Source organism: Gobio gobio (assembly GCF_949357685.1).
Source record: "Gobio gobio genome assembly, chromosome: 21".
NCBI classification, from domain to species: domain Eukaryota; kingdom Metazoa; phylum Chordata; class Actinopteri; order Cypriniformes; family Gobionidae; genus Gobio; species Gobio gobio.
Genome location: NC_137117.1, coordinates 3475526 through 3502973, shown reverse-complemented (window position 1 = coordinate 3502973; position 27448 = coordinate 3475526). Strand labels below are relative to the sequence as shown.

The 27448-nt window shown below is 42.2% G+C and overlaps 1 protein-coding gene across 1 annotated transcript; it reads left to right on the top strand.

Moving 5' to 3' along the window:
* Positions 1-823: 823 nt before the first annotated feature.
* On the top strand, positions 824-27108 carry LOC307117665 (uncharacterized protein). Its single transcript, XM_079802653.1, has 7 exons — positions 824-940; positions 2349-2896; positions 3076-3204; positions 13248-14012; positions 14089-14227; positions 23180-23206; positions 24632-27108. Exons 2-7 carry the CDS (start codon positions 2351-2353, stop codon positions 25171-25173), a joined length of 2148 nt encoding a protein of 715 aa, XP_079658779.1. The 5' UTR covers positions 824-940; positions 2349-2350; the 3' UTR covers positions 25174-27108.
* Positions 27109-27448: the final 340 nt, after the last annotated feature.

Below are 27448 nucleotides of genomic sequence, written 5' to 3'. Positions count from 1 at the left end.
CAATTCTGTCATGTTTATACAATCAAATATAGTAGAAAACTGCTTTTCAAGACCAAGAATCATCATTATTTGTGTCACTGCCCACAAAAGAGACTAATCCAGATTCACTAATGAATTCACAGTTACTGAACTCAATCTGTTGAGAGATTAATAACGTGTTTTGTCTTAATAAAACAAGAAATAAATGGCAGATAATCAAAATAGCCTCAATTGCAGCCCTTAATAATGAACCTAAAAGCCAGTTTTTACAAGAGTTTTACAGAGATGAGGGGAAAAAAGTGACTTTAAAAGCAACTCGAGTGATTTGAAACCTTCAGTTACTGACATAGCAGACAAATGTCATGAAAAGGTAAAAACATTAAAGGAAGAAACACACCTGAAGGATTAAATCATCATGGCTGTGTTGTTCCTCAGCTGTGGTTTCTCTCTTCATCTTCATCATCTGCTGTTCTCCAGTCTGAACCCAGAGACTCTGTGCAGGTTTGATCGGTGGATCCATGACTGTCACACACACTCTCCTGAGCGTCAGTGTCACAGAGTAAAGTGAGTCCTGTGTGTCTCTGGATCTCTGACGATCTTAAACTACTCAATAGTGCATTAGCGCCGCCACTGGCAGTGGAGAAACACAACACCTTCATCTCTGGAGGATCAGGGCTCAGGTCTCGCTTTCTCCTCAAGTCAGTCCACACTGAGACTCACACACCGTCCAGAGCAAACACAACATTGAGGAACTAATCACAACTACACACATATTCTAATAGTTTCTTACACTGTTTCAGGAACTGCTTCATATTCATGATTATGGGCGGAGCTCTATGACATCACTGCAGGTGTGTGAAGACTTCAGTGAAAGTGAAACTGAACAGATGAACCTGAAGCTTCTTCACAACAACATTCAGAAACTCTGAAATCAACGATCAGATCTGATATTCACTCACAGGTAAGCGATGGGAATGTAAGTTCACTAGTTTAATGTCATGATGCAATATAAGAACGTTTGTCAAATCAAAGTCTGTGTTCATGTCACATATCAGAAACAGGAAGTGTGTGAACTGCAGACAGAATAAACAAAGTTCAGAGAAAATCATAACTCCATTAAACAGAAATGACACTTGGTGTTTATTTAGTAATTGTGTTGTCTTTTATAAAAGAACTTATGATGGTATTGAAATTAAAAACCTGTTACATTTGCTGTTCTGTGGCTCACACATATTTAGTTTCTGTTTAGTTTCTTCAGTTTGTTCTACTCAATAGTATCAGCTGCAGTGCCACAGATGCATCAGAAACGACAGACCAGCGTCTCAGACCAGAAGTTAAAGTGTTAGTTCACCCAAAAAGACCTTCGTTCATCTTCAGAACACAAATTAAGATATTTTTTTATGAAACCTGAGACTCTCTGATCCTCCATAGGCAGCAATTTAATGACCACTTTCAAGGTCCAGAAAGACATTGTTAAAATAATCCATGTGACTACAGTGATTCAACCTTAATTTCATGTTTTTCTTCTAACTCATACAAAAAATGAGTACAAATCTGCATACTAGCCTTTTAACCACTTTGTGTGTATGAAGGGAAAATATTATAGCATATAAGACCTAATATTGTTTAGTTAAATAGCTCTACTTTGCAAGTCAAAACAGGACAAACTATTCGAGAGATTTGTCCACTAGGTGGCGCTTCATGTTAACATTCATCATAGGAGATGCTTCCTCAGGTTCAACATTGAAACCTTTGACGTAGAAAGCATTTTAATAGCTGGCCAACATATTTTGCACTGAACTCTTATATTTGCGCCCTTTTATGATTTCTACATGATGTGAAATGAAATTAATTTTACATTTCCAGCACTGGAATGCATTTTTATCCCTGGTGGCAACTCTCAGACAGATTGTAGCCTAAAGCTTTCAGTGGCAATGTGGATTGATGTGATTGGCAGATGTGTTGCTGCAAATTCAAACAAGAGAACCAATCAAAAGCATCAGAATAGCATCGCTTTACTAAACAACCTTTAAATCACAGGAGACCTCGCGCACATCAAAAACAGGCGAAGCAACAAACTAATATTATTCAACATATCCTAGCGTTTTACAGCAAATATTCAGATCCTTTTTTAATCATTAACATTTTCATAAGTAACTGAAATTTAATTACACTTTTTTTCTCAGTAACTGATAACAGTTACATTTGTTTTGTAATTAAATTACATAACTGCGTTACATGTCACTAGTTACTCCCCAACATGTATTTAACATGCAAAATAATTAGCCTAATATATTCAGTGCATATAATTATCAAAATCCCTCTCTTCAGCCGTGTAGATGATACATTTTCATTACTTATCTTTTTAGTCATGGCGTCCTCCAGTGGTCCAGCACTAAATGAGGAGCTCCAGTGCTCCATCTGTCTGGAAGTGTTCACTGATCCAGTCACCACTCCATGTGGACACAACTTCTGCAGAACCTGCCTGAGCAAGTGCTGGACGGACACAAAGACCTGCTTCTGTCCACTCTGTAAAGACAAATTCAGCAAAAGACTTGATCTTGAGATTAATACAACTCTCAGAAAGCTTGTGCAACACTTTAAGCTAAATCAAGAACCTGAGGTGTTCTGTGACGCCTGTGGTGAAAGAAAGCAGAAAGCTGTGAAGACCTGCCTTACGTGTCAAAGCTCTTACTGTGAGACTCATCTGGAGCCTCATCTCAGAGTCCCACGTCTAAAGAAACACAAACTCATCAATGCTGTGGAAAATCTGGAGGATTATATATGCCAGAAACACGAGAGACCTCTGGAGCTGTTCTGCAGAGATGATCAGACGTGTGTGTGTCTGTCCTGCACTGAAGGAGAACACAGGACTCACAACACTGTTCCTATAGAGGAGGAGAGTCGAGAGAAGAAGGTAAAGAGTTAAAGACAAAACACTTTAAACATCCAACATAAATTTTTTCACTTTTTGAGAATTCAATGTTACCTTCAAAGTTCACAGATGATCAGCAGAAGTCTTGTAATTTGGGCCACAACTCTTTGCTATTGTTCTTAAAGAAGTGTTTCTTGAACTGACTCTCTCTCCTTTTGCAGACTCTTGCCTCCAATGACTGTTTCCTTACTTCATCTCGAACCGTCCATATTTCAAACGGGATGATTATTGGTCTGGGTATCCTGTTGGTAGCAGCATTGATCATCTTGCCTAAACAGTATACCATAAATGTGAGTGATTTTGTGTGTGTGTGTGTGTGTGTGTGTGAGTGCATTGGTTTAAGGTTGTGGGGTGGTTTGGTGTGTCTTCTTGTCTTGTCATGGTGAGTGTGCACTTCACTCGCTTCTGTCCATGTGAGCTGTTTTGTGTGCAGAGTATGGTGTTCGGATTCCGATGCCCAATGGTTGCCCACTGAAGCTAAGCCGTATTGAGCCTGGTCAGTACCTTCATGGGAGACCTCCTGGAAAAACTAGATTGCTGCTGGAAGAGGTGTTAGTGAGACCAGCAGGGAGTGCTCACCCTGTGGTCTGTGTGTGTCCTAACTAATGGGGACACTATACAGTAACAAGTACTATCCTTTGGATGTAACGATAAACCGAGGTCCTGACTCTCTGTGGTCATTAAAAATCCTAGGATGTCATTTGAAAAAGAGTAGGGCTGTAATCCCGGCATCCAGGCCAAATTTGTCCATTGACCTCTGTCCATCATCATGGCCTCCTAATCATCCCCATATACCGATTGGCTTCATCACTCTGTCTCCTCTCCACCAATAAGCTGGTGGGCATTCTGGCGCAGTATGGCTGCCGTCGCATCATCCAGATGGATGCTGCACATTGGTGGTGGTTGAGGAGATTCCCCCCTTCCTGAGACGTGGATAGCAAAAATACAAAAGTTTATTTCTACAATATTCAGCAATGATCATAAAAAAACATTAAAATACTATAGGGCCAGATTAGAAGAGACATATATGGAAGATATTGGAACCAAGAGAAGGAGACCGAGGCTTACCAATGGCAGGTGAGCTAGTTTAGTGAGCACCAAGCTCCTATATCAATATCTTCCCACCTTGTGTACAGGTCTCACACCACACACACGTCGGGTCAGACACAAAACGCACTGCTCTCTGTGACAAAATCCCACCACCGCACGCAGGGGCCTACTAGCGGCCTGCCCTGAAGCCTCAGCTCCTGCAACAAAAGACAAAATTAATCCAAACAGTTTCAAAATAAACAAGATAAATAATACTGTTTAACCTAAATGATCCGAAAAGGCATAACAAATCATAATAACACAAAAGAAAAGAAAATGGCACCTCCAATGAGGTTCAAACTCAAAACATCGAATTGGAGGTGGATAATTACAGCACTTTCACAAACATACAAACTATAAACCAAATCAACGTAACAGATAAAGTAAATGCTAACTAACAGCAGCGTTACACAAAAACAAGGGAAGGAAAACTCTGACAACCCAAAATTAATAAACAAACTAAAAAAAAAAAAAAGGAAAACAAGTATAACAAAACAACAAATCAAAACAAATACATGCTGAAGAGCAAGTGTAATGCCGGACACATAAACCAACCAGCTCGTGCTGCAGAGCAGGTTTAACATGAAACACATAGATCAAGCGACTGGCGCTGGAGTAATTCAAAGTCACCGGAGGAACAAACGTCGACAGAGCAGCTCACGTTGGAGAGTAATTTACAGTCACCGGAAGAACCAATGAAGACAAAGCAGCAGCATCGAAGAATGTTGCCCCACAGGCTGTACTGAACACAATGGGTCCCGACTAGTTCTCCTAAAATGAATTAAAACGTACAATTACTTAACACATAAATGGATGTGCGTGTATAGCGGCCATTACACAAACCTTTGTGTCGCTATAGTTGCAAGTCCGATTGTGCACAAACAGACGTCAGGCCAATAAGGCACGGGAATATAGCGGGAGAATGTTGAACAAGGCAGCCGCCAACAACCCACAAAACAACATAATTTAGCGAATGACCTCAAGCCACACATCTCCATATTACTAAGAAGCCCAACAACATAGCCTGGCGAAACCGGAAAGGCCGGTCCACGGGCAATGCCGCACAATGGAGTTCTGACACACGCGCAGTGCCTTGAAGTCCCCGTTTATATACCCACTACACTGTATGTGATTGGGTAACATGCATACAAGTTTAATTAAAAACTCAAGGCACCGTTTATCCCACTACACATTTGTAAAGCTCTATATAAATGAAACAATTATTCATGTTCCATATGTTTGTCTTCTGTGAGGAGCACAAGCGACGAGCATTTGCTCATTCTCCATGTGCTGTCTTGTCGTGTGAGTTTGCAGTTTCAAGTTCACTCTTCTGTTTGCATGTACAACACTGTGTTATGTGTAGTACGCGGTAAATGTACTACAACATGCTTTCTCATTGTGATGCACGCAACTCATGTTTTCATCGCCACTTGTTTTCCTGTTGGGTCTTGTGTGGACATTTGGCTTATGTTCTCATTAGCTCTGTTTGTGTCAGTTGCCCCACCTGCTCTACCTCGTTACCTGCCTAGTTTGCCCCCAATTTATTCTCCTTGTGTTTTCAGTCCATTGTCTTGCATTCCTTGTGTCCTGATCTCTGAAGCCATGTCATGTATCGCTATATTGCTATATATATGTATTTTTAACAGCGACCTGGACAAGCCCGTCAGTGCCTGGGAGATGGGAATGCTGGGGATTTTGTCCTTATGGTAGTTTTTTGGGATAGTTGTGGTGAAGAAGGTGGCCTGCCTCCACTTGGGCCCCTCCACCTTCTGTCCACTGACTGCCAAGTCCCCATACTTCTGATGACCTCTCTTCGGGGAGAGGGAGGAGGAAGGACGGGTCTGTCTCATTGCATTTGCCTCATTGCCACCTGCCCTTCCAGTGACAGCTGTGACCACTGCAGTTTCTCCTGAGGCACCTGTGATTACTACATCCACCCCCCAGAGGTCCAGAGGTGGCTAAAGATGCTGCAGTTTCCCCAGAGGTGGTTGTTCCCACATCGCCTCACTCACGTAAGCAGAAGACATGGAAGAAGGTTTCCTCTATTTTACAAATTCCAGGGTCCTGAATCTGATGGTCCTGGAGGACCAGACTCTGGTGACCGTCTCCCAGCCACAGAGGCCATCACAGAGCCGCCCAAGCATCTTGCCTTGCCGGCACCACCCTTGTTCCCTGCACAGTCCTGGCCCTCAGCCAGGACTCCAGACCCATAGGAGCTACCCTGGTCCGTTCCTTTGGCTCTGCCCTGGTCCACAGCCAGGACTCCCATCCCCTCAGAGCCTGCCTGATCCATTCTTCCAGCTATTGTCAGTCTTGTCTTGTCCTCTGGCCTTCTGCCAGTACTCTAGAACTGAATGAGCCTACAGGCCCAACACTTTCATCCCTCCCTGGTTTCTTCTAAAGACTTCCCTGTCACATGTATGTCCTGTCTCGTTGGATCACATGTGGGGTTTTGTTATTTTGACATGTGCTCTTGTCCTTGTATGACTCCACCCTTCTTGTTATCCAATCATTGATTATTTGCCCCACCTGTTGTTCCTCATCACCTGTCTTTTGTTTGTTTGTCCCTTATTTAAACTCATTGTGTTCTCTGTCCTGTGCTGGTCCGTTGTCATTGATCCTGGTGGTGTCGTGTCCCTATGTCTTCGGTTTCCCTGTTCCTTGTACCTCAATTTCCCCCTTGTGGGTTTTGTTTTGTAGTTTTGTTTGTTTAATAAAGACCCTCCTCTGCATTTGAGTCTTCCTCCCTTTTTCCTACGCACACCCTGACATAACGGACCAGCCATGCCCAAGACTCAGCAGAGGAAGGACTCCTATCGGGAACCTCTGAACACCTGTCCTCAGTTCGAGAGGAATCTGCGGTTCAAAGTATTACAATTACTCCGCCAAGAAAGGATGGAGATGGGAAGGTTTGCCCTGAAATTTTGCAGTGTGACAAAGGGGCTGAGATTTAATGACTCTGCTCTTAAGGACCTTTTTAATCATGCTCTGGACAAACCGTTCGAGTGGGAGGTGACAAGAGCTTTTGATTCAAGCTCTTTTGAGGAGGCTGTGGACTATTTCGCTCGCCAGGCGGCTGAAGAGACTGCAGAAGTTCCAGTGGACCCAGTTCCGGTGGTCCCTGTTCCGGTGGTCCCTGCTCCGGTGGTCGCAGTTCCGGTGGTCCCAATTCCGGTGGTCCCAGTTCCGTTGGTGGATCGTGTTCCGGTGGTCCCAGTTCCGGTGGTCCCTGTTCCGATGGACCCAGTTCCGGTGGTCCCAGTTCCGGTGGTGGATCGTGTTTCGGTTGTCCCAGTTCCGGTGGTCCCTGTTCCGATGGACCCAGTTCCGGTGGTCCCAGTACCGGTGGACCCTGCTCCGGTGGTCCCTGCTCCGGTGGTCCCTGCTCCAGTGGTCGCAGTTCCGGTGGTCCCTGCTCTGGTGGTCGCAGTTCCGGTGGTCCCTGCTCTGGTGGTCCCTGCTCTGGTGGTCGCAGTTCCGGTGGTCCCTGCTCTGGTGGTCCCTGCTCTGGTGGTCCCTGCTCTGGTGGTCGCAGTTCCGGTGGTCCCTGCTCTGGTGGTCCCTGCTCTGGTGGTCCCTGCTCTGGTGGTCGCAGTTCCGGTGGTCCCTGCTCCGGTGGTCCCTGCTCCGGTGGTCGCAGTTCCGGTGGTCCCTGCTCTGGTGGTCGCAGTTCCGGTGGTCCCTGCTCTGGTGGTCCCTGCTCCGGTGGTCCCAGTTCCGGTGGTGGATCGTGTTCCGGTGGTCCCTGTTCCGGTGGTCCCTGCTCTGGTGGTCGCAGTTCCGGTGGTCCCTGCTCCGGTGGTCCCTGCTCCGGTGGTCGCAGTTCCGGTGGTCCCTGCTCTGGTGGTCGCAGTTCCGGTGTTCCCTGCTCTGGTGGTCGCAGTTCCGGTGGTCCCTGCTCCGGTGGTCCCTGCTCCGGTGGTCGCAGTTCCGGTGGTCCCTGCTCTGGTGGTCGCAGTTCCGGTGGTCCCTGCTCCGGTGGTCGCAGTTCCGGTGGTCCCTGCTCTGGTGGTCGCAGTTCCGGTGGTCCCTGCTCTGGTGGTCGCAGTTCCGGTGTTCCCTGCTCTGGTGGTCCCTGTTCCGGTGGTCCCAGTTCCGGTGGTGGAACGTCTGGACGCCTGAACTCTGCAGGCCGCCCTGGCACCCTGCTCTGCCTGTGCCGCCCTGGCCGCCTAAACGCTGTGGGCCGCCTGAACTTTTAGTTTCCCCCGTCCCTCCCTGGTCTGTCCCTCCCGTCCCTCCCTGGTCTGTCCTTGTGGTTCTCCTGGGTCCCCTGGTGGAGCGTCTGGTAGCCGCTCCGTAGGGAGGGGGTAATGTCACATGTCTGTCCTGCCTCGTTGATCACATGTGGGGTTTTGTTATTTTGAGCATGTGCTCTTGTCCTTGTCTGACTCCAATGATTGTTATCCAATCATTGATTATTTGCCACACCTGTTGTTCCTCACACATGTCATTGTTCCTGGTGGTGTCCCGTACCTATGTCTTCGGTTTCCCTGTTCCTTGTTCCTGATCCCGGTGTGTGTTTTATTATGTTTGAATTTCCCCCTTGTGGGTTTTGTTTTGTAGTTTTGTTTGTTTAATAAAGACCCTCCTCTGCATTTGAGTCTTCCTCCCTTTTTCCTACGCACACCCTGACATTCCCGGGCTGTTCTGCTGGCACTGGCTTGGCTACCCTCCCTCCCCTCCTTGTCTCGGTGTTTTGATCATCCTGTCATCCTTTCCAGTTGAGGGCTGGGGAACACAGATAAAGAGAAATCATTCAGTGTTGAGCTCTGAGATGTCAGTCTGAGCAGCTGAAGATGATAGAGAAACAGCAGAGAAACAGGCTGAAGATCTCATTAAAGTCCCACTGAAGTGCCTTAAAACACTCAGAGTTATTCAATGTGTTGATGTAATTTCCTCTGAAACAGGAAGAAAGGGAGTGACATATCAAGCAGCTCCTTCCTTAAAAAAAAAAAAAAAACAGCCAATGTCATAATGTCATTTAATGGAAAACGATGCGAGTGGCGCGGCAGGATTTTGAACATCCTCCGGTCAGGTAGCTGGACTCATAGAAACAAACTGCTCGAGGACGCTCTGTGTCATCCGTCAGACCACCTTTAATATTCTCCATAACTCAAATATTGTAGTACAGCTGTATAATAAATGTCAAACTTGTTTAAAAGTCAGTGGTCCGTTGTGTTCTGTTTATTGCGTGAGATTTTGTAACTATAGCAACTGCTTCTCCATTTCTGTGTTTTGCCAGAAACTCGAAAAGCTTAGTTTAAACACTTAGGTGAGGGTGACGGTTAAGACGTTTGTTGCAAGGCTCTTAAAGAAATCCCTTGCCTCAGGGATTTTTCCCCTTTATGGATACAACCACTTAAGAGGTTTCATGCAACCGGGCCCTGGAGTTCGCCACCCCTGGACCAGAGCATTTCAGCTCAGTAAAGCCAGTTTCCTCCTAATCTCTAATCGTTTCTCATCATAATCTCACCCATATCGCTATTTTAAATAAAACGTTCTGTGCAGAAGTCAAGTGGTTCAGATATGTTTTGTTTGCTGTGCTGCCTCACGCATGTGATCCACTCTGTGCTCTCGTCTCTGGACCGGAGCAGACTGTGTGTGTGTGTGTGTGTGTGTGTGTGTGTGTGTGTGCGCTGCGCGTGAAACTAATTTGAAACCCGACATCATTCGTCTCAACTGAAAGCATATTTACACTGTCTGAATTGTTCCCTATCCCCTATATAGTGCATTATGTGCCATTCGCCATGTAGAAAATATTCAATGTGTGAACAAGTGACCGATTTCAGATGCAGCTTCAGGGTCTATTTAGGGGGCGGGGCGCTTCAGATTCTAAAGAGCATTTGATTGGACAGAAGATGTGATGAGAAGCTGAAGTCTTGTGATGTCATAAAAATCTGCGGTGATGTCATGATCCATTTTAGATTAGATTAGATTAGATTCAACTTTATTGTCATTACACAAGTACAAGTACAAGGCAACGAAATGCAGTTTAGGTCTAACCAGAAGTGCAATAGCAGCAAGTGCAGGATATACAATGGATGCGTAAGTGCAGGACATGGATATGTACTGAATATGTATAAATATGTATAAATAGAGAGACGTTATTACTATAAACAGAACTGAATTTACAGGTGAATATGTACAGTGAATAAATATACAGATGGCTATTACTATAAACAGAATTTACAGGTGAATATGTACTATGAATACAATATACAGATGGCTATTACTATAAACAGAATTTTACAGATAGAGGTATACAATAATATGTTAGGCTAATATGAGGAATAGCAGTGGATTAGGGTAGTGCAATAAATTATGGACAGAGCTATCCGGAAAAAAAAAAAGTGTAAAGTGCAGTGGAAAGTGGTTGCATATTACAGTTAGAAGTACAGTGCAAAATGCAAATGTAAACATTGGTACTATAAATACAGTCGGCAGTGCAAATGAGCATAATCCAGTTAAGATATGGCAGTGTAAGATGCATATGTAAACAGTTGTTACTGTGATAAACAGTCGGTAGTGCAAATAACAAAGTGAAGGAAGATGTGAGGTAGGAGAGTTATCAGTTTATGAGGGAAGTGGATCAACGGGGGTTTGAGTTCAGTAAGGAGACAGCTCTGGGGAAAAAACTGTTCTTTAGTCTGCTGGTCCTGGTCCGGTGGATCCTGAAACGCCTGCCGGAGGGCAGGAGAGAAAACAGTCTGTGGGCTGGGTGAGAGGAGTCCTTGAGGAGGCTGCGAGCTCGATGCAGACAGCGTTTCCTCTGGATGTGCTCGATGGCAGGCAGTGGAGTCCCTGTGATGCGCTGGGCAGTTTTCACCACCCGCTGCAGTGCCTTGCGCTCCGCAACAGAGCAGCTCCCATACCATACTGCCACACAGTTGGTCAGGATGCTTTCTATTGCGCAGCGGTAGAAGTTCACCAGGATAGCCGAGGAGAGCTGATTCTTCCTCAGTGTCCTCAGGAAGAAGAGGCGCTGGTGAGCCTTCTTGACCAGGCTGGAGGTGTTGGTCGTCCACGACATGTCCGCCGAGATGTGGATCCCCAGGAACTTGAAACTGGAGACACGCTCAACAGCCATTCCATTGATGTGGATGGTGTCGTGTGTGCCTCTTGACTCCTTCCTGAAGTCCACGATGAGCTCCTTCGTTTTGGTGGTGTTGAGGAGCAGGTTATTATCAGCGCACCATGTGGCCAGGTGCTGGATCTCCTCCCTGTAGGCGGTCTCATCGTTGTTGCTGATGAGACCAATCACCGTAGTGTCGTCCGCAAACTTGACGATGGAATTAGATCCATACACAGGCTTGCAGTCGGCGGTGAAGAGGGAGTAGAGAAACGGACTTAGCACACAGCCCTGTGGTACACCAGTGTTGAGTGTGATGGATGTGGAGCAGGTGAATCCTGAACGAACATTCTGGGGTCTGTCAGTTAGGAAGTCCAAAATCCAGTTACACATTGAAGTGTTGATGCCCAGGTCTCCAAGTTTGGCTATTAACTTGGATGGGATGACAGTGTTGAATGCTGAGCTGAAGTCAACAAACAGCATGCGTGCATAAGTGTTCTTATGGTCCAGATGGGTGAGCACAGAGTGCAGTGCCATGGAAACGGCATCCTCTGTGCTCCTATTGCTGCGGTAGGCAAACTGGTGTGAGTCCAATGTGGATGGTAGAGAGTCTTTTAGGTGTTCCAGGACCAGCCGCTCAAAGCACTTCATAACGATGGGTGTGAGTGCTACAGGGCGGTAGTCATTAGGGCACCTCGGGTTAGAGTGTTTTGGCACTGGAACAATGGAAGTGCGTTTAAAGCATGTCGGTACAGCTGCTTGGGCAAGAGACAGGTTGAAAATGTCTGTAAAAACCCCAGCGAGCTGCTCCGCACATGCCCTGAGCACACGTCCAGGGATGTTGTCTGGTCCAGCAGCCTTTTGCGCGCTGATCCGGCTCAGTGCCTTGCAGACATCTGTGGAGGAGAGTGTGATTGGTGGGTGGTCAGCTGAGGGTTTGAGCTTGGTGGCAGTTTTTCTGTTGTCTCTTTCAAAACGAGCATAAAAGTAATTTAGCTCGTTCAGGAAGTTGACATCAGTGGCTGCGGGGGTGGAGTGGGTGGGTTTGTAGTCACTGATGGCCTGGATGCCCTGCCACATGCGTCGAGGGTCAGAGTTGGAAAAGTGACCCTCTATCTTTAGCTTGTAGCAGTGCTTGGCCTTTTTGATGCCCCTCTTCAGGTTTGCCCTGGACGTACTGTAGGCTTGTGCATCACCTGATCTGAAGGCAGTATTGCGTGACTTCAGCAGGAGTCGAACTTCCCTGTTCATCCAAGGCTTCTGATTAGGGTATTTGGTGATCTGTTTCTGGGTTGTAACACTGTCGATGGTGGTATTGATATGATCCAATACAGAGGAAGTGAATGAGTCAATGTCCGTGTGAGCGCCACTGGTGGCTTGAGAAGCAAACATACTCCAGTCTGTGTTTAGAAACCTTTCCTGGAGTGTGGAATCTGCCCCCGCAGGCCACACCTTGATGGTCTTTACTGATGGCTTCACACGGTTGATGAGGGGTGAATATTTGGGTGATAGAAACAAAGAGAGGTGGTCTGACTGTCCCAGGTGGGGGAGGGGTGTCGCAACGTAAGCGCCAGCCATGTTTGTGTAAACATGGTCTAAGGTTTTGTTTCCTCTGGTGTGGCAGGAAACATGCTGGTGAAACTTGGGTAGCACTGACTTTAGGTTTGAATAATTAAAGTCACCTGCAACAATAAACGCAGCTTCCGGGTGATCAGTCTGTTGTTTACTGATGGCTGCGTGAAGTTCTTTCATAGCAAGCTTGGCATCAGCATCCGGAGGAATATAGGCCGCAGTGATAATAGTGGAGGTGAACTCACCGCGGTAGATAAAACGGTCTACATTTAACCATGAGAAACTCCAGGTTAGCTGAACAATGACTCCCAACAATAGCAGAGTTTGTGCACCAAGCTTTGTTAATATAAATGCACAATCCACCCCCTCTGCTCTTCCCGGAGCCATCTAGTGTTCTATCCGCCCGGAGTGTGTGGCGTCCCGCTAGCTCAATAGCGGTGTCCGGTATTCCGCTGTTTAACCAGGTTTCAGTGAAGAAGTGGAAGTGTTGTATCTCCTAAATTAGAATTGTATCATTGTTTTGGAACACACCAGCTTATTCATAACCGTAAGGCTAACATATTCATACTAAAAGCTAAAACACTTAAATTTTGATTCCAGGGGGCCTTTAAAGAGCTGGAGCAGGACAACACTGAGCTGAAGAGGAGAAACACTGAGCTGGAGCAGGACAACACTGAGCTGAAGAGGAGAAACACTGAGCTGGAGCAGGACAACACTGAGCTGGAGCAGGACAACACTGAGCTGGAGGAGGACAACACTGAGCTGAAGAGGAGAAACACTGAGCTGAAGAGGAGAAACACTGAGCTGAAGAGGAGAAACACTGAGCTGAAGAGGAGAAACACTGAGCTGGAGGAGGACAACACTGAGCTGGAGCAGGACAACACTGAGCTGAAGAGGAGAAACACTGAGCTGGAGGAGGACAACACTGAGCTGAAGAGGAGAAACACTGAGCTGAAGAGGAGAAACACTGAGCTGGAGCAGGACAACACTGAGCTGAAGAGGAGAAACACTGAGCTGGAGCAGGACAACACTGAGCTGAAGAGGAGAAACACTGAGCTGAAGAGGAGAAACACTGAGCTGGAGGAGGACAACACTGAGCTGGAGCAGGACAACACTGAGCTGAAGAGGAGAAACACTGAGCTGGAGGAGGACAACACTGAGCTGAAGAGGAGAAACACTGAGCTGAAGAGGAGAAACACTGAGCTGGAGCAGGACAACACTGAGCTGAAGAGGAGAAACACTGAGCTGGAGCAGGACAACACTGAGCTGAAGAGGAGAAACACTGAGCTGGAGCAGGACAACACAGAGCTGAAGAGGAGAAACACTGAGCTCTCACACACTGACGATCATCTCCACCTCCTACAGGTCTGTGAACATCTGTCTCATCAACAATAAGGTGAAATATAATTAATATTTAATAGTATTCTCTCTCCTGGTGTAGATGTACTCATCCCTGTACAGCCTTTCTCACACCAAGAACTGGATTGAGATCAGTAGTGACTCTGATGTGGACGTGTTCACTCTGAAAAGAGCTCTGGCTCTTCTGAAGGAACAGCTAAATGAAAAACTCACTGAAACTGGTATGTTAATATCCAATACAATACAATTAAGCATCTGTGATGTTCTGGTGATTACCACACTATAAAATCACTTAAAGTTATCTCTTCAACTCATGTCATAACCAGTTAAAGAAGTATCATGTGAACTTTAGTGACATGTAAGGCACATTACGAAACTATCCCTGTGCAAACTCTGTTTGATTTTTAATATCTTTATTGTTCACCGGAGTGGAAATTTGTCTTTGGCTCACCAACACAAAACAACTACAGAGAAACTAACTCTATAGCGCCTGCCAGATTTCAGCGGCTCAAACTGGCTGAAGAGAGGATGGGAGATATCTGTCAGAAAACTCCTCGCCTTCTTCTTTGCCCTTTCTGTCAAAAGTTGTGTTAAGGACTTCTGGGGTTTACTAACTATTTTACTTGCCATTGACACAATTCTAGAAAGTTTATTCTTAAATCTACAATTTATGTGACCATACCAGGCAGGGAGATGAAAGGTTAACTCTTAACAATAGATTTACACACTGAGATAGTTCTGAGATATACGGAATAATACCGTTGAGTTTTCTGAGAAGATCATCTTTTGAAAACATACTGTGTATTTCCAGAGAAGCTCACCTGGGAGCCCAGAATTATACATAGATATTTCAAGTTTTCCACAATTTCAACATGTTGGCCATTAAGTGAAACTGGATCAATTATCATATCTAGTTTTGTGCGACTAATCAATTCCTTTGTTGGATGCAAACTGGCTAGAGCAACACCATGTTTCCTGTGTGAGCCAGATAGGCAGCATCACCTGAGGGGTTAGTTTTCTCTAAGGCCATGTCATCAGCATATTTAAACAATCTAAAGTGTTTCTCCTTGATCAAAAATGCATTAGTAAAAAGAGAAAAAGCACAGGGGCGAGAACACAGCCTTGCTCACAGTGAGCATGTCAGTCCATCTTTACACCTGTCAGAACACACCAGTATTTGCTTGGTGACAGGATTCATTCTCTTCATTACAGCCTTCATTACAACGAACACACACAGCCCTCCAATGGATTTAAGTGAGCTATGCTTGCCTCTGTCCGCTCATGTTGTTGCATACGTATCATGATGATGATGATCTTTAAGCCAAGTTTCTGTTGGGCAAATGAGGTTGCTCTGTCTGAATTCACAATCATGTTCAGCTCTTACCATAAGTTAATCTAGTTTGTTGCCTACCGAACGCATGTTTGACAGGGTAATGATATGTAAAGAAAACTTGAGTAATAGAGAAATATCCATCGTGGCGTCCCAAAATTTGTCTGCTTGTTTGAGAGCTTAAGTTTGTTTTGAACAGTTCTTTTTCTGATGTGGATTACACCTTCTGGAAATGTTATTTCACCCTGTATTCTGTCATGAACTTCACACCTGCCTTTACATGCACGTGAACTTTAATGACATCCCGTTCTTAATCCGTAGGGTTTAATATGGAGTTGGCCCACCCTTTGCAGCTCTAACAGCTTCAGCTCTTCTGGGAAGGCTTTCCACAAGGTTTAGGAGTGTGTTTATGGGGATTGTTGACCATTCTTCTAGAAGTGCATTTGTGAGGTCAGGCACTGATGTTGGACAAGAAGGTCTGGCTCTCAGTCTCGGCTCTAATTCATCCCAAAGCTGTTCTATCGGGTTGAGGTCAGGACTCTGTGCAGGCCAGTCAAATTCCTCCACACCAAACTCGCTCATCCATGTCTTTATGGAGCGACGCATTGTGCACTGGTCAGTCATGTTGGGACAGGAAGGGGCCGTCCCCAAACTGTTCCCACAAAGGTGGGAGCATGAAATTGTCCAAAATGTCTTGGTGAAGCATTAAGAGTTCCTTTCACTGTCCCAACCCCTGAAAAACATCCATACACCACAATCCCCCCTCCACCAAAATTTACACTTGCCAGACAGAGAAGCGTGATTGGTCACTCCAGAGAACACGTCTCCTCTGCTCTAGAGTCCAGTGGCGGCGCGCTTTACCCCACTGCATCCCACGCTTTGCATTGCACTTGGTGATGTAAGGCTTGGATGAGCTGCTCGACCATGGAAACCCATTCCATGAAGCTCTACACACTGTTCTTGAGCTCATCTGAAGGCCACAGAAGTTTGGAGGTCAGTAGCTATTGACTCTTCAGAAAGTTGACGACTTCTGCGCACTGAGACCCTCAGCATGAGTAGTTATTGCACTGGTGGCAACCGATCACAGTACCACGCTTGAGTTCACTCTGAGCTCCTGAGAGCGACCCATTCCTTCACAAATGTGTGTAGAAGCGTCTGCAGGCCTAGTGCTTGATTTATACACCTGTGGCCATGAAGTGATTGAACACCTGAACTCACTGATTTGGAGGGGTGTCCAAATACTTTTAGCAATATAGTGTAGCATTACATTTCACGTTCCACTCAGCTAATTAATTACGGTGACTTAACCTCTTATCATTCCTGCAAAATTTCCCAAAAACGCCTAAAAAAAACATACCCAAAGTAAATTGCATGCTGTTCTTGAACCATATGGAGTATATTGGAGTATATAAGGTGACAATCTAAGGTTTGTTCCTAAACAGTCAGAATCACTGCAAGTCATACTGGTATTGAGTAATAGAACTTTTAAAACACTGAAAAAAGAAAATATGTAATTCCGCTAAAAAAAATGTTGTAAAAAGATGCCTGCATATGACTGTAGCTGGGAGCTATTAGCTGGAAAACACAATGGGATCACAGCATGAAGCCTTACCAAGTCCAATTTCTTATTTGATAACTATACCTTTAGAAAATTAGTGTTTTGCACATGCTTATCTAAGTTCATGTCTAGGCGCTTTCCAAAAAAAGCCACTTGGAGACTCCAAATGACCCTTTGTAACCATTGACACATACAATGCTGCTATTCTTGAATGCTTTTATGTACAGACATACTTTTGGGCTCTAATGAAAGGTTACACTTAGAGCTGTTCTATTCCTTATCCAGATTTAAAATAATTTTGTGAATAATTGCTGAGACATGAACATTATAGTGTTTTTGCAATTCATGAAACTAAACTTTGTGCAAATAAAGACAAAACAAGTGTTATAGTATTTATAAAGCTCTTTAATATTACAACTCACACTCATATATAATAAGAATATATAATATCAAACTATTAGCACACTTTACATGTCTCTCTTTCCTCTTCTGCCTCTGTGGGAATGTGGCATCTCTGCAGGCGTGCTCCCCTCCGTGTCTAAAATGCTCTCACGGTCTCAAAGATGATAACCTGTGACATAAAAAAAACAAAGAATAAATAAATACATTTAAAAAACACTAACACGCAGACATGCACGCACGCAAGCACACAAACAAACAAAAACACACACACACACACACACACACACGCCTGCTGTAACAGGATTATCCAAACAAAAACGGCAGAGGTTAGCCGAAAAGAACACACCAAACACAGTACAATACAATAAAACATGCAGTTATAATATAATAAAACACTAACACGCAGACATGCACGCACGAAAGCACACAAACAAACAAACACACACACACACGCGCGCGCGCGCTCGACACACACGCTGGCGTTCGACACACACGCTGTATCCAAACAAACACGGCAGAGGTTAGCCGAGAAGAACACACCAAACGCAGTACAATACAATAAAACATGCAGTTATAATATAATAAAACACTACCTTGTTGGTTTGGAAGTCCACCTCGGGCAATGCATCCTCTTCTGACGAGTCAATATGGCTCAAAACTTCCCTCTTCTCATACCTGCCAACTTTTTTGAGATTTTGTCAGGGGAGATCAAAATTATGCCGCACACGCAGCCACACAAGTTGGTGGCTCAGATATCAGAGAATTGGAATTAATTTGATGTTGTACCCATGTCTACCCTGCATTCTGGTGGTTTGTGGGGAGGCCCAAAGCCGTTGATATGGGCAGCCTACTGGAGATGGACAATATTGGTTACATTCTGTGAAGCAGACATAGCTGAAGGTCCACCCCCAGGAAATTTTGGATTAAGTAGATGTGATTTCCTGCATTCTAGTGGATTTTGGGGTGGTCTGCTAAAGATGTGCAACACCTGAACTTATTCTGATTCATGTTCGGCATCATTGTAGAGCAGTGGTCGCCAACCCGTCGATCGCGATCGACTGGTCGATCTTTATCACTGTCCCGGTAGCTCCCAATAAATAACCGAAAAATAATTAACAACATGTAACAAGTAGAATTAGGTACTGCTCCTTTAAGGCAGAACGCATGCACTCACTCACTCGCTGATGAGTGGGCAGTTCGTGGATGGAGCGCGAGCTATGAACATCGCATGTATGCGTGTATTTCTGTTGCTCTTTGCACTGTTTGTTTTCTGTTCAGTAACGCTGTTGTTAGTGGAGTGTTTTGCAAACTGCCCCTTGTGTGCGTGGGATCGACAATGCTGATAATAAACCCCTGTGAAATATCAGATACGTGAGTTTTGCTTACACTTGGCTACAACCATTCAGGCCAGCTATCCGGCCTCTCTGTGTACGAGCGTTACAAACACATTATCAAGGCACGAAATAGCTACATATGCTCCCAAAATGTATTCTCTGCAACATCAAAATTCGCACAGCACAAATCGACCGATGTTATAGTTAGATAGGACAGCGCTACTGCAGCACGCATCGCCGCAGACGATCAGCTGAATATCTCTTCAGCAAACTGACGCAAATTAAAGTAAAAGTTGCAGACGCTCAATACACAATCATCATCATCATTAAAGGTAAAGAAACTAACTGATCAGTTCTTATGCCACTCTCTCTCTCATTTCGCGGTCCTTGAATTAACTGTTGATCAATAAAATGTTGGTGATGTGAACTCATATACATGATGAACAGGCATATAGCGTGGGAATTGAAGATTAGATTTATATCCGTTTTGTGGAGACACATTTATGTGGCCAAGTGTAAATGGAATGGTTATAAATCAGATAAATATCTGATCTGTAAAAACACATGAAGTGGACCAGCCTAATAGGCCCAGCAAGATCACTCTTTGGGAAGCTTGAACTATAGGAAGAAAAATATAGATATTGAATTGGGGAGGGGGGGTTACATGAATGTATCCCTGAACAAAACTGACTGTCTTCAGAATAGTTTCTATGGCATTTTACAGCGGTACCCAAATAAACGCTTGTTTTCCATAAGCACCTCCTACTGTCAGAGAGTGAATTAGCATTTTTATTCAGTCCATCTGTTTTTGTTTTGTGCAGGTGTGTCTTATGTTACAATTTCACAAAGCTAAAGTCAGAGCATTCTGTATTTACTCTAAGTCTTGAAATTATGCAATCATTTAAATAAAAAACAACTGCTCATGCCACATATGTGTATCTTTGTTTGGATCGTAATTAAAATGCAGTGGTTGCCTCACATTTCAAATCGCAATTTTTTTTAAGGTCAGTTTGGCCTGTTATAGAGCTAATAAACAACAAATAAATTTGCTTAAATAAAGAAAAAGAAAAAAAAAACGACAGATGGTCTCGGAAATAAAAAAAAACTCTGAATCGGCCATGAAAAATCTATAGGTAGATCTTTCCTTTAATCAAGGCTGAGGTCAGGGATCTTTGGCTTGAAAAGGTTGGTGACCACTGTTGTAGAGCCTTCTACACTTGAGCTAAACATTCAACCAGAAAACTATTGTTGTGCCTAATGACTTATTAATAGACCAGTGTTTAAGGTTGATTAGGTTGATTAGATATTTTTTGATATTTTTTTGATATTTTGATTAGAATGGTATTAGCTTCATGTATTGTGCTAGTTTAGCAATTATAATGTTTGGATCTACACAAAAACACATGGTTCACGGTTCTTGAATTTCAGACACAGTATTCAAGGACTGGCAACTATGTGAAAACAAACATTGGTCTTAGAAAGTGCTTAAATTAAACAAAGTTTAAGAGTAGTTAAAGAAGAGAAACCGACATATTTCTGCTTTTTCATTCAGGGAGTCTGCTGCCGAATTCAGACGAATGCAAAAGAAAAAACCCTATTTTTACACAGTTTACACATAGGCTACACACAGTGTTGTAAATGTTTGTTATGGTAAATGGTAAATGGACTGCATTTATATAGCGCTTTTAACAGACCTACGGCCATCCAAAGCGCTTTACATTTGCCTCACATTCACCCATTCACACACCGACGGCGGTGTCTGCCATGCAAGGCGCCATCCAGCTCGTCGGGAGCAGCTGGGGTTAGGGGTCTTGCTCATGGACACCTCGACACTTGGTCAGGTGGAACCGGGGATCGAACCACCAACCTTCCGGTTTGTAGACAACCTACATGAACCACTGAGCCACTGCCGCCCCTTAAACTTAAACGCCCGCAAACTTAAATGTTTGTTAACTGTTGGATTGATAAGCTACGTGCATTCAAATAATGTAGAATAATAATGTATCTAGAATATTATATAAAATCATATTTTAAATAAATGTATAATTTATCATTTTGACTCCTAGTGTATAATTTTCCCTGTTCTTAAAATTTTTTTAAATTCAGTTATGTGATGTTTTTTACAAAACAGGATGATTTTTGAGAATTTAAGCTTTCAAATAATACCAAAAATGATTAGGCATAGGGCCTACTTAAAACTTGGTTTGAATAAATAGTCTATATTGATGTTTATTAAGCTAATTTATTACTAATTTTATAAATAATTAATTTTGATGGCTGATTGGTTTATGGTTTATGATTTATTTCCAATTAACTTCTCTGATTATATAATATTAACGATGTTAAAATAATGTTAAGATTTTAGCATATGCAGAATTATCTACCATTAATGATAAACTAAATCCTATAAAATCCTCTGCTTCAGTCTATTGCAGATATAGATATTCATACATGCAGCATGCGTATAACTACGGTTGCAGACGCACAGGCAACAATTGAATGTTCACAAAGCGCGTTCACGAATGGCTTTGACAGTTCGAAAGCAGCCCATAGAAACACTCGCTAGGCATCTACTTGTATATGGACAGCAGCGCATAGGGTTCAGTGGCGCTCATCAGCGCCATACCGTCAGGGAGTTTGAAAAGGACGAACGAGTCTCGGCCCAAGATCTGACTTTTTTTTTTTGCGTGAGAAATTGGATGTGTGGCGTGAGTGCGTGTGAAAACAGGCAAAACCGTGTGTCACACAGCGAAAGCGTGAGAGTTGGCAGCTCTGCTTCTTTAGAAATTTCCTCCTCCAAGTGATCACTCACTCCGATAGCATTGCTCAATTGCCTATTCGAGTGAGAACCGTGCATTTCTGCGTTATATTTAGCATCTAACACGGAAAACCCCTGGGTATCCTCTGTCCATGCGCTCTTGCGCAAGACCAGCCTCAGCGCGCGCAGTGATGACGCGCAGCCAAAATAAGAACAAAGGTCAACCCTCCCACTAAAACACAGTGTTAATCTTTTTAGAAGTTCATTGGCTATAAGAAGAGTCAGTCATTTGCAATCTCTGATGCAATTGGATTGAAACACTGTCAATCAAAGAGAGTGAAGGTGGCCGGGCTTTAGCTTGGATACTCCAGCCTGACTGGCTCTCTGAGTCTCCAAAGCCCTCACAGCTTGCCCCAATTGGTTGAAATGAGCTGTCAGTCATAAGTGCAGAGGTCAAGCGGCCATTTTAGATTCGCCGAACTTCATTGTTTACCTTTACTCGTGAAGTATTTCACATCACATCTAGTGCTGACAGAAGACTGGATAGCACTCTCCGCTTTTTGGAAATGGCACTACTACATTCTGTGGCTGTTTATTGCTATATAAATGTGTTATGGACTAAATATTTCACTGAATTTGGATTGCCTGGACCCTAAAGAGTGGAATTACAGCGTTTTTTCATGGATACAGATGATGTTTGGATGACAAGGACACTTTTAATTTGAATTCATAAAAATTTGTTGGCGGTCAACGTAGTTTGGTGGTCTGACAAAGACACTGATTGTGCCTGCTGTGTTCACTGCATCTTGAAATGGTTTACACCATTCGATTCACAAGAATCTCGGCTTTCCAAAGGTATGTGGCATGTTTAGCTTTTATATTTGAGTTGTTGAGTGTCACTCACTAAATAAAAAAAAAAAATCCAGTGTGACGTCGGCGGCACGACGCACGTAAACGGGATAATAAAGTGTGATCAAACATACAGTTAATACAAAAACTACTAATTAATTACCTCATCCGAGAACATGATTCGTGAATTCCACACATCTCCCATTGTTCCACTCTCCTTCATAGCGTCATCAAGCTTCTCCTTTGTTGTTGGTTTGAAAAGGAGCCCTCTGGCGGATAAACTTATATATTGTGCCTTTTAACAGCAAAAAAACCCCAAAAAAAACCATATATATTAGGGCTGTCAAAAGATTAATCGCGATTATTCGCATCCAATAAAAGTTTGTGTTTACATAATATATGTGTGTGTACTCTGTTAATTATTATTTATATATAAATACACACACATTCATGTATATATTTAAGAAATATTTGCATGTATATACTGTATATACATTTATATAATCTATAATATATATAAATATAAATGTTTTATATATAAAAATAATATTTATTCTTAAATATATACATGCTTGTGTGTGTATTTATATATAAATAATAATTAACAGAGTACACACACATATATTATGTAAACACAAACTTTTATTTTGGACAGCCCTAATATATATATATATATATTTTTACACTAAATTATTATTATTACAGCTTATATATATATATATACAAATTTGCCATTTCTGCTTTTAACCCCTCTGGTCTGATTGTCTCATAGACCTTCATTGTAAGAGCATTTATGTTAAACACATTCTGCATTCTGTCTTACAAACGGATGAACAAACAACATTTACACACCACTGATGCTGCCAATAGAGAGAAACTCACTGTTAACCTGAAATTATTCCTATTAATAATTCATCATTATATTGTCATCTGTGTTCACAGGGTTGACGTGGGCTCAGACGTTTGCAGGTACAGTGTGACTGACACAATACACTCACAATACTTCTGTTCATAATCTGTATTATATACAGGGTTGCCCATAACTGGTGTGCATGCGTGGTACAAATAACGTGAAGCGTTAATGCATGTGTGCAATGCTCAGCAGAAAACATGGAGGGAAGCGCTTTTGCACATGTTTACTTACTGGAGAAGGATTTGGATATCTAATTATGATAATAACAATTTACATTCAATATATATCTAAATATTAACATGTTATTGTATTGATGTTATATAGGCTGATATGAAGTAACTAGTAACTAGCTACTCAAGTAGATTTTCTTATTAGATACTTTTTCACTCTTACTCAAGTAACTATTCAGATTTACTTTTACTTTATATTTCTATAAGTACTGGTACTTTTACTTGAGTACAGTGTTTGGATTCTCTACCCGCCTCTGTCTGCGTATCTCTGTGTGAATGAATGGCACAGTTTTCAATTACCACACACACACACACACACACACACACACACACACACACACACACACACACACACACACACACACACACACACACACACACACACACACACACACACACACACACACTCGTGGTGTTTTCAGCCTCACTATATGAGGACATGAACACATGAACTTCATCTCCAGAGCCGCTCTGAGAGTCACTTCATGAGCATTTCACAGTTTCATTTGAGAGAAACTACAGTCACATAAACACACAGAAACAGAAACGTCACCGCAATGAGTCAAAATAAATTTGGTTGAATTTAAATACGTCTCAATGTAATAATAATACTAACACTAATAATAATAAATTCTTATTAATAATATTTTTTTTAAGGAATAATCACAATGTTTCTTCCATGTTTTAATTTGAACAGTAAAGCTCATTGTGCAGAACAGATTGTTTAATTTCACATGATTAAAAGATCAATTAAAAGACAAATCTTCATTTGATTACAAGAAAATACATACAGAATTTGTGGATAAATTGAAATTTATGTTTTAATAAATTAGACATGCTTTTTGATTATTAAAATTGAATTCAACCATCCAGAAATATTAAAAACATAATTTGGTCAAAATGAAGCAGAATTTGAGGGGAAAAAAAACATATTTCATAGGGCCCTACATTTTTACTAAATTGTTAGTTTCAATATTTCAATTAATTAGACATGCTTTTTGAGTGCTAACATTTAATTTGACCAAAAATAAATTAACCGTAATATCATCTGCCATGTTGAAGAGAAAAGAAGACGGTGAGGAGAGCAGTCAGGAGGAAAGTGATGATGTCAGCGTGTAGGATAAGTGTGAGCACCAATCAGCTTCTCCCCTTGAGAACCAGACCAAACGAGTTATGTGCACCCCTGAATATATACTGTACATCTGAACATGTGTGTTCTGAAGTTGATTGATAATGTCTGATCTCTCTCAGTGAATGTGACTCTGGATCCTGATACAGCGAATCCATATCTCATCCTGTCTGATGATGGAAAACAAGTCAGTCATGGAGACATTAGGCGGAACGTCCCAGAAAACCCAAAGAGATTTGATGAGTTTCCTTGTGTTCTGGCAAAGCAGGGATTCAGTTCAGGGAGATTTTACTATGAGGTGCAGGTGAAGGGAAAGACGTGGACTTTAGGAGTGGCCAGAGAATCCATTAACAGGAAGGGGGAGGAGATCACACTGACTCCTGAGGATGGATTCTGGGCTCTGATTCTGTGGTATGAGAATGAATATTTTATTTTTGATGATCCATTTGTCTCTTTATCTCTGAGAGTGAAACCCGAGAAGGTGGGTGTGTTTGTGGATTATGAGGAGGGTCTGGTCTCTTTTTATGATGTGGAGTCCAGATCTCATCTCTACTCTTTCACTGGTCAGACTTTCACTGAGAAACTCTATCCATATTTCAGCCCATGTGATAATGATAAAGGTAAAAACTCAAACCCACTGATCATCTCACCTTTACTGGATTAGAATATGTGAAAGAAAACCAAAATTTGTACAAGTGCAGGATGAACTGTATATTCAGGCCCTTAAAACTTTCCAGAGTGTTTCTATTGTTATTTTGTAAGGAAATCTCTGAAGTCATTTTCTCTCTTTTCTCTCCAGCTGTTAATATTGATTGTCTTGTGAAATGTTGAGGTTTTTGGTTTATATTGTAAAAACTGCAGCATCTGAATAAAGACAAGTGTTCAATTCTAGAACTGATATTGATTATAATCTAAACACATAATTATTATGATGAATATCTGCTCACATAAACATAAACAACACAACGGATATGAATAAATCAGAGGATCTTTATTATTGACTTACATCAGTTGTGAATGAAAATACTGAATTATTATTTAGAGCAGATGACTCTTCAATTTAGGGCTGTCACTAACAATATTTTGGTAATTAAATTTTTTTTGTGATGATAAAAATAGACCTAAGCCTTTAAAATGAATTAAAGTACATATACAATAACAATGAGGCAGTAATATTTGGTTCAATTATCAAGTTATCATATTATAGTTTATAGAAACATGCTAAAATGCATAATATAATATACATAACATAACATAAACAATCATCGTGTGTATATTATGTGTGATAACAAATGTCTGCAGAGCGAGCAAACGGCACTTTACAGCCGATCAAATCCTGGTTTAATTTCATTCAAATGTTCACTTAATCTTTAATATTTGCCAACTTCTTTAAAATAGAAACGCTACAGCCACTGTAATTTCTCGAATAAGAACGTGGACATCAAAACATGCAAACTCAGAGCGAGGGTTTAGACGTTTATTTAGAAATCGTGATGTTTTTTAAATGGTTTTAATACATTGTGCATCTTCAGAAAACGGTCTAATAATGCGGTTCATGGATTCTCGTGTGTGGAATGAGCCACTTCCGGTGCTTTGACAGTTACTCGACACGGGTAAATTGCAATCGAGACTTTTTCCGCAATTATGAGTTTATATCTCGCAATTCTGACTTTTTGCACAATTACGAGTTTATATCTCGCAATTCTGACTTTTTGCACAATTACGAGTTTATATCTCGCAATTCTGACTTTTTGCACAATTATGAGTTTATATCTCGCAATTCTGACTTTTTGCACAATTACGAGTTTATATCTCGCAATTCTGACTTTTTGCACAATTACGAGTTTATATCTCGCAATTCTGACTTTTTGCACAATTATGAGTTTATATCTCGCAATTGTGACTTTTTACGCAATTACGAGTTTATATCTCACAATTCTGACTTTTTGCGTAATTATGAGTTTATATCTCGCAATTCTGACTTTTTGCGCAATTAAGAGTTTATATCTCACAATTCTGACTTTCTTTCACAATTACAAATTTATATCTTGCAAATCTGACTTTTTCTCCATTACGAATTTAGATCTCGAAATTCTGACTTTTTCCGCAATTATGAGTTTATATCTCTCAATTCTGACTTTTTTCTCAATTACAAGAATTTCTTTTTAATCAAGTACTCAAATTTAATCGAGGAATCGTGACAGTCCGACTTCAATCTAGTGCATATTCTTCAGGAGAAGCGAGAGCATTAGAAGCTTCACAATGACAGTGTTTTTGACTTTGGTTTGAGCTCAATATCAGTGAATGCGTGCACCTGAGTGAGCTGACGGCAGTCCATCGATGCCAGGAGCTTCTGAGAGGCGGAGACGGTGGGAACAAACTTCTCCATCAGTGTAACCGTCGCAAGCTTCTCCACATCACTGACACACAGAAAGACAATATCAACTCTCTGGAAGCTGTTCACTCTTTAAATATCATATTTAATGCAGTACAATCTATGTTTCTGAACCAATCTAAAGTGCAGGGACGTGCACAGGAATTTTGAGGGGCAGTTGCTCTGAACCAAAAAAAAAGGGCACTTCCCTACCAACACCTCAACCCACCCGAAAAAACAAACAAAAAAAACCTCACGGGCTATATGAAGGACTTAGAATAACAGGGTCTTTATTAAAATATATATACACAAAGAAGTAAAACACTAAAATACAGCACTCAATCACCTTAACTAGGGGAGCGCGGGGCACAACCTAACGCAGGGTTAGTTGTAACACGCATGTTTTAACCCTTTCCACACATGCCAGAATGACGAAACTTACTGTATTTACTAGTTGCCATATCAACATTATTTAGAGAAAAAATAGTGCCAAAATTAAAAAATCTCTGGAAGATATCACTGAACCATATTACTGTCTTTAAGCATAGCAAAAGTACATTTCTTA